This window comes from Leguminivora glycinivorella, chromosome Z (genome assembly GCF_023078275.1).
Source record: "Leguminivora glycinivorella isolate SPB_JAAS2020 chromosome Z, LegGlyc_1.1, whole genome shotgun sequence".
Classification (NCBI taxonomy): domain Eukaryota; kingdom Metazoa; phylum Arthropoda; class Insecta; order Lepidoptera; family Tortricidae; genus Leguminivora; species Leguminivora glycinivorella.
Genome location: NC_062998.1, coordinates 28,688,369 through 28,702,254, shown reverse-complemented (window position 1 = coordinate 28,702,254; position 13,886 = coordinate 28,688,369). Strand labels below are relative to the sequence as shown.

The following is a 13,886-nucleotide window of genomic DNA, read 5'->3' as shown; positions in this document are numbered from 1 at the left end:
TTAGACCGATTTTTCACCCCCAAAAACCCCCACATAACAAATTTCTGCGAAATCGTTAGAGCGGTTTCCGAGATCGTCAGTGTAAATAAATATATATATAAATAAATAAATAAATAAATAAATAAATAAATATACAAGAATTGCTCGTTTAAAAGTATAAGATTTCACATATCATTATTAAGTTACTTCTTCCTCTGCTTGTTTAAATTACAATGAAGTCTTCGATACCATCACCTATAAATACAAACTTTGCGACATTTTTTTTTTTTTACTGTCTGAAGAAAGATGCGACGACGACATATTCGAAAGAACGACGACGACTATCGAATAAATAAATCTTTATTTGCCTTTTATAGGTAAGTACATACATAAATGTACTATGTATTAGATCTTATTATTGTATTACATTCATTTAATATAGTTATGTAGGTAATTTTTCAGCCGCCCGCGTGATGATACTCGTAATTTGATAAGGTAAGGTAGACTATATCTATTCTCTGTAATAATGAAATTACAGATGTAGTGCGAAAAGGGTTTCCTTCGGAAACGTTCATATTTGTCATGCTAGTTCAGTCAATGTCAGTACATCTTGTACTGAGACTGACTGAAATAGCATGACACGTTCGTACGTTTCCGTAACAATACGAAGGCAAATCTTTTCGCACTACACCTGTATATATCTTAGCCATGTTTGGGCTAAATATTATTGTCATGAATGATCTTTAGAAACAGCTTGTGTTGTTTTATATACATTATAGCTACGGTTTATAAGTACCTACATAATGATCGAAGACGTGCTTGCATTTACTGGGGTTTCCTAAATGATATCATTGTAGTTTAGGTCGATCTTTGAACTCCGAACGCTCATTATGTTTTCTATTCGCAATTTAAATACGTACAAAGGGAGCGGTACGAAATCGAGATTCAAAAATCGGCACCCTGATATACTCACCGCAAAGCTAACTGGCGACTGAAGTCGTATTGCTATTTCTTTCACGCTAATGGAGACCCAGTGAGATTAGAAAGGCCACTTAGATTCGCGGCAAGTATAGTGCAGTAGGTAGGTACAGTCAAGTGCAAAAATACGTATCGATTTTATCCGCTCAAAATTATGTACCGAGACCTTATTCCGCCGACATAAAGTGCTATGGGACATATTTTTGATAAGTTGTACGCACCCATATTTTTACACTTGACTGTACGAGTATGCGTTAGTTACCTCTCAGAGAAGCGTTTCCCGCAGATGGGGCACTCGTGTCGCTTCTCGCCGCTGTGCACGCGCTTGTGCCGCTTGAGGTGCGAGCGCGTCATGAGCGCCAGCCCGCACACGTCGCACGCGTGAGGCTTGACGCCCGAGTGCGAGAGCTTGTGCATCTTGAACGACGACGTGTGGATAAACGACTTGCCGCACAGGTCGCACTGAAACGTCACAAACTAAAGTATTAATACTTGCATTGTTTATTTGCTGCGAAAGTTACTGTTATACATGTCCGTCTTGATTATTGTTACGACAATTAAAACGTATCGTTTAAATTTCAAGAAATTATACATACATTTATTACAAGTATTGATAATGTGTTTTATTCCAATGAATTACTGAAAGTTGCAAGAAAATTGTGACATTTGTAAACTATTTACTCCACGAAAGTAATAATAAGATAGTCGGGAGAAATCACGAATTCTTGAACATTTAAATAAATTATTTTACATCATGCATGAAATATAGCGCCAGTAGATTAATAGAAATACCTACAACACAACAGTTTAAGATACAATTTCTATTAATTTATAAACTTAAATCGTACAGAATTATAAAGAGTTATCTATTCAAATAAAACTCCTGATGAACCTTTCGATTAAAGTACCTATAAATAAACAAATAAAAATACATTCAATAATATTCACTTAAGACACAAAAAAATTTAAATGAATGTCGTAGGATGCACACAGAGTCAGCACCTGCCAGGATGTAAGGACTAATGTCATGTATAGGTATTGTAAATCGACTGACCTGATAGTTGGGTTTCCCGGTGTGTATATTATTATGTCTATGCAGTGCACCTTTAGATGGAAAGAGTTTATTACATTCTTCACATTTCCAGTCGCTAATACCTAAAACACATTTAACAAACATATTTTATGAGCCTATTACAAGATACACACATTAAGAGAGTGTTTTAGGAATATTTAAGTCTCAGTGCCAATGGATTCTGTAGCATCAAACCTAGGCTAGTGGTTGCTCAAAGGACCAGGATTTCTTTTATGGCATGCTAGGATTGTATTTGTAATGTGGAGATATAGACTAGTACTTATTACCTTTATGAAGAGCGACATGTATGTCGCACGCGCGCTTGTGCTTGTAGTGAGCGCCACAAACTTCGCAGATGTACGGTGGCTTTGAGTCGTCATGCTTGCGTTTGTGCTGCTGGAGCCGCACTGCACTCAGACACAAATCAAGTCAAACATCATTAAGATTTAGTTGTTTTTAAATTACAATACTTAAGAATAAATACACAAAGTAATAAAACACTTACCCTTAGATGAATATTTCAGGTCACACTGGTCACATTGATGCATGACTTTATCCCCATGGCCTTTTCTTTTTTTTGATGAGAGTATTCGAGATCTTTTACGAGTCACCTCAGATGTGCTAATGTCATCCGGAATATAGTTGTCACTGTCATCATCATCATCATCTTCGAAATCACCCATTTCAATTTTGAATAAACTGTCACTAGCAGTATCAAAACCATTACTATAATCTGGACTGTGGGTCCTGGAATAATACGGTACAATGGTAAAACTTAGGGTTATGGTAATTTACAACCTTAAACTTGCAAAACTTACAAACTTACTATTACTACTAAAAACTGAGCAAAATGAACCATTGATAGCAATGCAGCTGCTACACCTAACAATAATGCTGGCTGGGGTACTCAAAAATGTGGAACATGTCTTAGAAAACGACAATGTTTGGGTATACTCTTGGGTCGACACGTTCGTTTTTCGTCACGTTCCTAAATTTGTCCGATTCTGCTTTCGTCAGCCATTCTTTATTCGTCACAATCATCAATGGTCTTTCTCAACTACGGTCAATTTCGTTGTTCATCTTTATCTTAATTCGTTTCGTTCTGTACTCTTCATAATCTTCTTTCGGCATGTTCGCTGTTAAATCTATGTTTTTCGTGTTTTTTCGTATTCTTAGGTTGGTACCAACTTAGAATATGACCAAATACGAAATGACGAAAAACGATTGAGTCGAAATAAGAAAGAAGCCAACAACTCATTATGGTCATAGACAATAATGACTGCAGACTAAGTTGACGAATGAAGAATTTTTTTTTTATACCATGTCGGTGGCAAACAGGTATACGGCCCGCCTGATGGAAAGCGGTCACCGCAACCTATGGACGCCCGCAACTCAAGGGGTGTCACGTGCGCGTTGCCGACCCATTAGAAACTTGTACACTCCTTTTTTGAAGGACCCCATACTGTAGTGTAGTTACCCCATACTGAAGAAAGCAGAATCTGACAAATTTAGGAATGTGACGAAAAACGAACGAGTTGACCCAAGAGTATACCAATGTTTGCATATATACCCTGTATTTATTGCTTTCTGTTAACTTTAAGGGAAGATTCTATAGTTCAAATACAATCAACTTATCTAAGAAACTAGCCTCTTAAATCTTACGGTTATCAAATTATTAAAATAAAAATTAATTACTGAACACATGTGTGGAATCCCTTACCACTTCCTAATGTTATTTGTTTTGACATGTGCCGTCAAACACTTGACAATGACTTTAATGTTATGATTATGGTCCTCTCACACTAATTAATCCATTTATTAAGTATGAGAAAAAATTGTGTGATATACAGGTTGGTTTCTTATGGTGAACCTAACTGTGGACGGAAACAAAAAGAACATGGTGTATGTATTAATTAAATCTTACCCATCTGTTGAATTTTCTCTTTTAACATTTTCGAGGCTCGGGGCAGCGGCTGCAACTAAGCTGTGAACAGCCAACTTATGGGCTGCCTCCGCAACAATACCTCCACTCTCTCCTTTCTTGCCACACACATTGCACTGCCAACTAAAACCAAATAACACTATTTACTTTGTTTTATATGCTAAAGCATTCCTTATATATACTGAATGGGAGTCCTATTTAGCGTCTATTGTGTTTTATTTGCACAGCTCCTCCTGTTGTAGTATGTGCAAATAGTTGAATATGGAGAACAAATCTACAAAATAAACATAGAAATTCACTCTCCCAAAGACTTTTTTAACAAACAAAATATGGTAACATACCTCTCAATGTTATCAGCATTCTTTGGCTTTCTTTTAGGTGCACTTTTGGAGAGCTTCTTTTTAGCTTTGTCAGGCTTTCGGTGTCTCTTCTTTTTAGTGACTGCAAGTGGTTCATCTTCTGAGTCAAGTCCCAAATCTCTATTCCTTGTGTTGTAGATTTCGTCAATAACTTCTGTCTTTACTGCACCAAGTTCAACAGGATGGGATGTTGTGTCAAATAAGGGATTTCTTCTAAGGATGTCCTCAAAGGCTTGCTTAAGCTTTAAATATTCTAGTTCTGCTGCTTCCAAGACATTAATAAGTTCAAAACATGTCTTACACATATATTTAGGGTAATTTTCAGCTGAGGTGAGGTCTACGCGTGTAAACTTGTATAGGAAGTCGTTCAATGAAATGCCGGAAGCCGTATTACTGTTAAAGATATCGTGTCCGTCGCGGCCCCGGCTTGAGCACGTAACGCATTCGTGTGGCTCTGGTTTGAAACTTATTTCAATCTCCTTCTTTATATGCAATTCCACATCAGCTTTACTAATATACCCAATGGTTCCTACGCGACTGTCGGGGTTCAAAGATTCAAGTTCTGCCATCGAAATAGCTTTCTATCCGCGGAAATAAAGCAAAAATTCAGAACTCTGGGATATTTACCAGTCTAGCCGAACCGGCAGCATGAAAATACCTTCATATTTCTATGTTAAATTTATTAACTGCACCCAGTCAGAAATAAAAAAACAAGAAACAACCACCAAGCGAAGTTGAAAATTAATCAGTGACCATCGACCTACAATAGGGACTGAGCTCACACTTTTTTTGCCATACTAAATTGAACCTTATCACCTGCGCATAAAGGCGTTCTTGACAGACTAGCACAAGTGTGTCCACATGAGAGGGTCAAAGTTGGGGCTGGTGTCCCTCTCGCACGTGTGACCAGTGTTAAAAAATTACTATAGTAGTAGTATTTTTACCTGTATGATAACTAAGTTTATAACAGCAATTCCCGTCAACTTTGTACAATGCCACGTCAGCAAATTTTAATTGATCCTATTTTGTTACCAACATTTAGTAATATAATTCGACTTTCGTAAGATATATACAGGATAATTGTTATAATTAAGAAAATATAGATACTAGAGAACCTTAATGACGAAATAAAACTTAATAAAATCTCAATTCATCAACAAAATCTTGGTAACAAAATAGGAATTAATAAAAACAAATTTAACTTTTCCCTTCATTTTTGTACAAAGTTGACGGGAATTGCTGATAAACTTCTTAAATTATTTTCGTATTATATTGAGGCAAGGGTATTAATACCTTGTAACGAATTGGTAAGTCATTATTATGAAGCCATAAAACCAAAAAATTGCGCAATTATTAAAAACCTTTAATTGGGTATTAGTAGATTTGGTAGTAACTTTGAATATTGACTGGTATCCCTAAATGATGACAGTGATGACGTCATTCAAATGATTTTGATAGTGGTAATAAGTGCGAGAGGGACACCAGCCCCAACTTTAACCTCTCATGTGGACACACTTTTTGGGCTAACAACTCATTCTGGTTTAATTACAATTCTGTGTCAGTGACATTTTAACGATGGGGTTGCCATTGCTCAAATTCGAATTTTAAAAAACGGCGTTTCATGAAGGGCATCATAGTTCATACGACAAGTCGCATGCGATTTATCCTTAACGAGCACTTTCTATCTCAATAGGAGTTTTCCAGAATTTCCATACATTTTTGTTACTTACTTCCACAGACTACTAAGAAGATATGGAAATGGTTACACAATAGGTAAATATCGTATGGGACTCTTTTCTTATTAAGATTGAAAAAGCCAGTGATTCTGAGTAAATATAACATAAAATTTGTCAAAATTAACACATTAAAAAAATAGACAAATAGAAAACATGCTAAAGCTTTTTTTATGACCAAATAAAGTCTGTCAAACAACTCTGTCAGTAAATAAGAACAAAGAAAACTATATGCATCCTTTTCTTTAGGGTGCTAGAGAAAAGGATACCTATAGTTTTCTTTGTTCTTATTTACTGACAGACTTTATTTGGTCATAAAAAAAACCCAAGCATGTTTTCTATTTGTCCATTTTTTTAATGTGTTAATTTTGACAAATTTTATGTTATATTTACTCAGAATCACAGTCTGACAGTTTGACAGAGTATAGTTATTTGTTTTACAAGGGGGCAAAGTAGTTGTTTAACCGCACGTGCCAATATTGATAGCCGAGCAAGCGAAAGATTCCAATATTGAACCGCGAGCGTTCAAAAAGTGGAATCTTGAGCGTTGCGAGGGTTTCAAGGCACGAAGAAATTTTCACCAGACCAAATTTGCACTCTTGAATGTGGATAAAATGCAATTTTGCTATCTGTTTTCGAATAGCAAAGTAAGCCTTTACCTGTTGGTGTGGTGAAAACATAATTATGCTCAGGTACGTTTTAACCATAGTTTTAACGGGTTGCAAGTGTGGTGAGGGTGCAGCTTACTGATGTGCCGACGGAAAGTTTCCAAAATTCTGAAATTTTCACATAGGAAAACTTTGTATGGACAATTGTATGGATGGAAACTTTCCATTTCATAAATTTAAATTCCCTTTATATTTCGTGAAAGTTTCGTGAATTTTTCACGAAATTTAAGATGTTTTCGGAAAGTTTCCGCAACTTGCACATTACTAGTGCAGCTGCAGCTTTGGGGTGAAGAGTTAAGAATTTCACCACCTCCTGTCCTTCAAGTCGACTGTGATGCTGATGGGCAAATGGGTACCTATCTTGTTGTTTATAAATAAGAAGTGTCGATTTTGACCACCGCAAGCACTGCGATCGCTTTGCTTACCCCCTCCATGCACTTCGCACGAAATTTCAGTTTCGGAGCAAATCCGCGGACAGAGGAAGGACAGACAGACATGTTCATGACGAAACATCCCACGTAGTACCTATGCCTATAAATAGTAATTAATTTAATATACGGAATCCTAAAATGATTTGGTTTCAACCAAATACTATATAATTAAACCAAATGATTGAATTTCGATTTTTTTCATACTTATACTTGCTTATACTTAATGTATGCATATCTTGATTTGTTAACAAAGATTCATTATGTTAACAGTATCACGATCGGTTGCAATTGCAGCTCGGACAATGGCCCGTGGCGACCCCACCCTCGCAAAGCTCGCCCTCTCGCCACCACCGCACCACTCGCACCAGAGCCTACCGAAGCGAGGTCAGTCTCACCTCACGCCGAGTTGATCGCTGCCGTAACCCCGTACACACGCGCATACGAATAGCGACGCTTTCCCGCCGTTCGTACAAATTTAAAATTAACGACCGTTTCTGTAAACGAACTTTCACGTTATTTCCAATTGACAAAACTACCCGAGTGGTATTTGTGATACAATTTGGGATAAAGTAGGACCTAATTACGTACCCAGTACCTACACATTTATCAGGATATCTAAACAAACTCTTATAAGTGGATCCGGTGAGTACAGACCACAGCCATTAGGTGTATTTTGTATAGTACCTACTAGAATATTATCATTATACTATGTCGCGGGGAAGCCAAGAATTTTCATGAAATGCCAAAAATAATACCTAAAATATTACACGTTGGTTTTAAGTGTTTATATCATTTTTTATGTATAGAGGAAGGGGACAGGAGTCGCTAAAATAGTACCATTACGATACAAGTGCGATTAAAAGGAAGTTCGAAACGAGTAGCGATAAATTTTAAATCCACACGAGTTACGAATTTCCTTTTCGCACGTGTATCGTACGACGTTTTCAGTACAGATGGCCCTGCAAGTTTCGACCTGACATGTAATGAAACACTTCTCGCATTAGTACGTAAAAAAACACTATCTGTACTGAAAATTATCATTATTAATTTATTATACTTGACGCGGCCAATGTCGATCCATAATATGACAGTTCCTTTTTGTATGGACTTAGGTATATTTCATATTTTTTTATTAAGTATATTCAAAAGCGGTTTGGAGGTACTGTCCTAGGGATCAATCATTTACCGCATCAAGTAGGTGAGTATAATCGGGGTGTACTGTATACTTAATCTCTTATCTCTGACTCATGGTCATAAGGTTTTTGCGCTATGTTTATTTTATTTTTGTTTCGAACTTTGTCGAAAGTACATCAGTAATACTTTATACAGTGAAACCTGGATAAGTGAGACTTCAAGGGACGACAAAATTTATCTCACTTAAAGAGGTATTCCACTTATTCAGGGTCTCAGTTAGACAGGCATAATAAAATGTTTGTCTCATTTACAGAGGGTATCACTAATAGAGGCCAGAATAGGGGATATGTCAGTTATAGAGGTGATAAATAAGGTTTTTTGCATATATTTATTATTAGTTGCATATTACTACTTAAAAGAAAAGGTAAATAAGCCTTTTCCTTAAATAAAATATAAGACTCTAACATCATTGTGTCTTAGAACTTTTATAGGTATATTATGAAAGTATTATGTTACTTACAGAGATTTTAGTTTTAATTACTTAAAATAACTAAGAAAACCCTTAAACTCATCTGAACACAAAGGATCAATCGCGTAATTTAGAGATAAGCTAAGAATTATTCAAAATATAGAAATAGATTTTCAATAAAGTCTAAGTTACAGAGGTCATAGATTGACTGTATCTCAGATACAGAGGTAAATTCCAATAAAATTCTTAACAAACAATTAAGTTAATATACATTTCAAATATAGTCTCAGTAACAGAGGTAAAATAGTACTCTGTCTCACTAATAGAGGGAAAAGTGACTATAAAATCGAAAAGGCTAATCTCAGTTACAGAGGTCTGTTTTGTCTCACTAATAGAGTTAAATCGGTGCGAAAGTGTCGGGACCACACCTTCCGTCCCAACTAAAGAGGTTTCTCACTTATCCAGGTCCCACTTAAGCAGGTTTCACTGTATCAACTATGGGCAGAGCAGCAAGGAGTAGCGCGATTACGACAGTAATGACTAATGACAGTATCTCGACCGCTACCCTCACCAATAACTGTTGCAAAAGAGCAGGGGGCCGATTTTTGAGTCTCACTGTCACTAAAATACCGGTTGAAAACGGTGAATTGCCTTTTATTTTCAGTGACAATTTTCTGAATTCGAACGCCGTGAGACTCAAAAATCGGCCCCCAGGTAGTCTATCCTACTGTCGCACCTCATTCCACAATACATATGCGCTAGGCTAGGCACAGCTTTCAATAAGTTCTCATCGAGATAATTCTATAATTTGTTTGGTGTTCATATAACCACTTGCCAGTTGTCAGAGCATCTACACTAAGTTATATTGGTTTGTTGTATGTCAGTACCTATTTGTTAATTTTACCATGCAATTTACGTTCTTCATTAATCAAAAGTATAAAAGGCCGTCATAATATGTCATCCTTAAGGGTCTCTCCTCTCGGGGCGAATCTTCAAGGGGTGAAATGAGCTTGCCATTTCTAATTATAACCCTTTGGCTATTTAGGATTGTCAGATTTCAAGTAATTATTGTCATCTGTGGTTGTGCGTGCAAAGGGATGCCAATCTTTGGCGTTTCCGTTTCTAACTGCTATGCCGAAAAGCCCAGAGTCGTACCAGTACCACAGTGGTAGTCTGGTGCCGCAGGCGAATGGCATTTCTGCAACGCGAAACGAAAACGTAACGCCGCGAAAGGCAGTCTGGCTCTGTCGCGCCAATACGCAAGAGCGATAGAGATAGATATCTACGAGCGTTTCATTTCGTGAGCGTTTGTGCTATTCGGCTACGTACCCAGTTCGGAAAGTCAAAAGAGTCCTGGAATGTATTGGATATATTTTCACGATTCTTGACATTCCGAACAGATTCTATAGTAGAATTCGCGACAATCTTTATAAACCTATATTTTTTTATTATAATTAAGACATCAAATTAGCTCTTAGCATCTTCGTAAATTAAGTGCAATGTTTTTTGAAGCTCGAGCGAATTTAATGGTAGGTACTTACCTACAGGTTGGGCGAATGATTAATGCAATTTAAAAAATTGATGTTTTTTTGTGTTTTGAAATAAAAAGTATATTTAGAAAGTATGTCAAATAAATAAATTTTACGTTTTTAAAATTAAATCATCAAGATGTCGTCGTTGCGGGCGTTGCGGCACCCTTCCAGCCTTGCTCGTAAATTTGGAAAGACTTTCGTGAGAAGTTTGCGGAGATATTGACTGGCATTCTTGGCGAATGTTCTCCTTTAATTCTGCTGTGGTTTCCGGATTATTTGAGTACATTTTACTCTTCAAGTAACCACACAAAAAAAGTCTGCTGGAGTTAAGTCAGGGCTCCTGGGAGGCCAAGCAATATCACCCCGCCTCGATATCAATTTTTGAGGAAACGCCGACGAACAGACACTTATAAGAACGATTATCTTCATAAAAAGCTTGGATGCAAAACGCTCGCTGTTCTCCCGTGTAAGACACCATTTTAAATAAAAATATAGGTACTTTTTTTTTTAAATGACTCAATTCTTATGTGCCACCTGTGCCAATGTTTTGTAATTATAACAAAGGACGTCGAGACAAAAGTGAATTTATCACTGGCCTGTATTTTATCTAATTTTTTTAGAAATTAAAAATAGGCTTATTATAGGATGAATCGTAATAAAGTAGTGATTTCATGCATTTATACTTGACGCAGTTAAATTCAGGGGTAGCCAAACCAGAGCACATGGTGCTCAAGTTTCAGTACTTACCACTTTTAGCTATTAAGGGGTTGAAGAAAACTAATATGTGATATGTAACAAATACTTAAGTAATAAAACGGTCATGCACATTTAGAATGAGCGCTCAGAATTTTTCAGAGGATGTATAGTTTCAAAGAATGACTGTACCGACAACCGACAGGTTTCTAGATTGTCAGCAAGTTCAGCAACGCACATGTTGCAGTTGCAGGCGTCTATACTTAAGCTTAGGCTAACGTGACCTTCAGCTACACCATAAATATGTTTATTTATCCTGCCATTATGTGATCCGTGTGGTATACAAAAGACGGTATTAAAGTCTACTTCATCTGTAATATTTTATATATTAAAACATTCAGTTATAATTTTTGCAATTAGTAAATGGACGCCGTATTAGGCGGACCATCTGTTGTAGGCTTATTTTTCTTAACATTACATATTCTTTATTAAATATAGGAATTGAAGTGGTGTACTCATAGTACAAACATTAGGTATTACGTTCAGTCGTCCTTGGGTGTACCCGAGTACTAAATAAAGCCTGTATGAATGAATGAATATGTCTACAGGCTGTATGACTACTTTGGAAGAAACATTGAGTAAGTAGTGAGTTACGTACTCATATGATACAGAAGTAGATGCATGCATGAAGTAGGTGGAGCGTTTAGTGCGATGGTCGTGGCCGCGGTCCCGTAGCGTATAAAAAGTCGGCGCACCATGACGAGCCAACGGGGAGACCCAGTTAGGCACGCGCCAATACATCATGCCTAATGGAAGCGAATGAGGCACTGCTTTTGTCTCTCAATTTAACGTTCTAACAGTGTCTCTTTACAAAAGAAGGCATTTTACTGCAATAATCGTAATTATACTTTGCTGGATGCAGAATCCTTACGGCCTAGCCACGACAATGGTCTAAGGCGTCTTGCGGCAGCGGCAAGCGGTAAGTCACAAAAACAAAAACGCAGCGCGCGCGAGGCATGCCACGACCTTGCCGCTGTTCGAAATCGCGCGCGGGTTTTTACGGGCCTACCCGCGGGAGCGGCGCGCGGGGCGGCGCGCGACTCAAACAACTGTAGCGCGCCGCGCGGGCGGTGCCACGACATTACAGCGACGCGACCGGCCTAGGCGGCTAGATAGGGCTAGCGATTCCGCGCGAAACAAAACATTTTGTTTTTATTATGAGCGTCTTGAACCCGAAACCTTTATTTGAAAATTGAATTGTACTTTCGCGTATGTAGTATGTAATAATGTTTTCAAACATATTTTTGTATACTATTTATTCGTATTTACTCTTAATTTTTTTTTAAGTGTTTATTTATATTAAGTATCATTTAACTAGCCATAAAATAAATTCCATGTACTTAATAGTCATCACACATATTCTCTTGTACAAGACGTAATTGACTAATTAAAGCATTCTATGCACTTTAGAGTCATATTCGACCATCGATCTAAATCGATGTATTCGACAGTAAAAAACATGTTTCTAAATATGAGAACGTTCTGGCCGCTCCTAGGCCCTGCCGCCGTTTCTAAAAGTACGTGGCATGGCTAGCGCCCGCGCGCGTTTCCCGCGCAGCCCAGCCGCCCCGCTCACCGCCTTAGACCATTGTCGTGGCTAGGCCGTTAGGGTTGACGTACGCTAGTAAGTACGTATGTAATTAGGAACACAGCTGTTCTACAGAATGGGAGATAAAATGGAGATAAATTTCGTTATCTGCTCCGTCTTAAAACTAGGGAACAAATCGAATTATTTTATTAAATATTTTTTTTGATTTGTTGTTTTTCAAGTAGTCACACAAATTATAAACTGAAATAGATATATCATATGTTAGAGTAATTATTTATTAATGCCTTATTTTGATTTATCTTACTGTCATTTATGATGAAAGTATTAAAGAATATCAATTGACTAATAGTAGTCACTGGGTTTCCGCCATGTTGGAATGTTATAAAAATGGCGGACAAGCAGTGACGGGGGCCAGTTCGAGTACAGACGAGTAGTAGTGAAGAAGTCTTGAATTATTTATTGTAAATTGGTTGTTAATATGTTTGTTATAAGTGAATAAAGTAAATGTGATGGTACAAGTAATAGTTTTCATCAGCAACCTGGTAATATCCCCAACACATACACGAAAGAAAAAACGACAAGGCCCACTGGTGGCCGAGCCGGGAATCGAACCCGGGTCTTCAGCTTACGCGGCTAACGTCCTTACCACTAGACCACCCGCCCGCCAGGCTCCATCTTACTTTAGCAAATAGCTTAGTCCTTATTCATAACTTTATCTCTACTTAAGTTTGAACGAAACCCTCGGTGCGCGAGTTAAATGATTTCGCACTTGAACGTTATGTTTCGATGGTTTCGAACAAGAATTTTTAGTAACGATCATAATCACGCCTTTGACGCGTATGAGTTACCTACATCGCAACTAGGTAAAAAAGGTTTTGCAGGTTTATTACAAATTCCTTTTGTTTAAGTACCTAATTATAATTATCTTTAGTTCGTTAAAATTCTGAATCAATGCTGGCAGTTCTTTATCAACTTTTATATGCGTTAATTAGTGATTTACAAAACACTTAATTGTTCGGTATTGTTTACATCACATGTGCCAATACGATTTATCAGTTATTAACAATACTTATATTCAAGGGCCGATTTTAGACACTAGCTAGCTTTTAAGTTTAGTCTTAGTTTCTTAAATAATTATGTAAATAAGTATGTTCATGTAAATAAAGATATACGTATATATACAATATTTAATTGTAGTCTGGCAATGTTGACGGTTTGAAAATTGTTTACTATGGACCGTTATTAAAAATTTTAATATACAATCGCTGCTGTCTACGTAATAACAAT

At 37.1% G+C, this 13,886-nt stretch overlaps 1 protein-coding gene across 5 annotated transcripts in view; it reads right to left on the bottom strand.

Annotated features, from left to right (window-relative positions):
• Window positions 1–5,058, bottom strand: part of LOC125240826 (zinc finger protein 62 homolog) — a 109,159-nt gene extending 104,101 nt beyond the window's left edge. For 4 of the 5 annotated variants that reach the window (XR_007178675.1, XM_048148952.1, XM_048148953.1 and 1 more), the window contains exons 1-6: window positions 4,313–5,058; window positions 3,954–4,094; window positions 2,535–2,776; window positions 2,317–2,436; window positions 2,012–2,112; window positions 1,220–1,419 (exon numbers count right to left, since the gene is read on the bottom strand). Coding sequence is in view for 4 of the 5 variants with exons in the window: in XM_048148952.1 (XP_048004909.1) it covers window positions 1,220–1,419; window positions 2,012–2,112; window positions 2,317–2,436; window positions 2,535–2,776; window positions 3,954–4,094; window positions 4,313–4,899 (1,391 nt within the window). In the remaining variant the exon portion in view is untranslated. Of the gene's footprint in view, window positions 1–379; window positions 498–1,219; window positions 1,420–2,011; window positions 2,113–2,316; window positions 2,437–2,534; window positions 2,777–3,953; window positions 4,095–4,312 lie in introns of those variants that run through there. The other variant, XM_048148955.1, reaches the window with a different exon arrangement.
• Window positions 5,059–13,886: the final 8,828 nt, after the last annotated feature.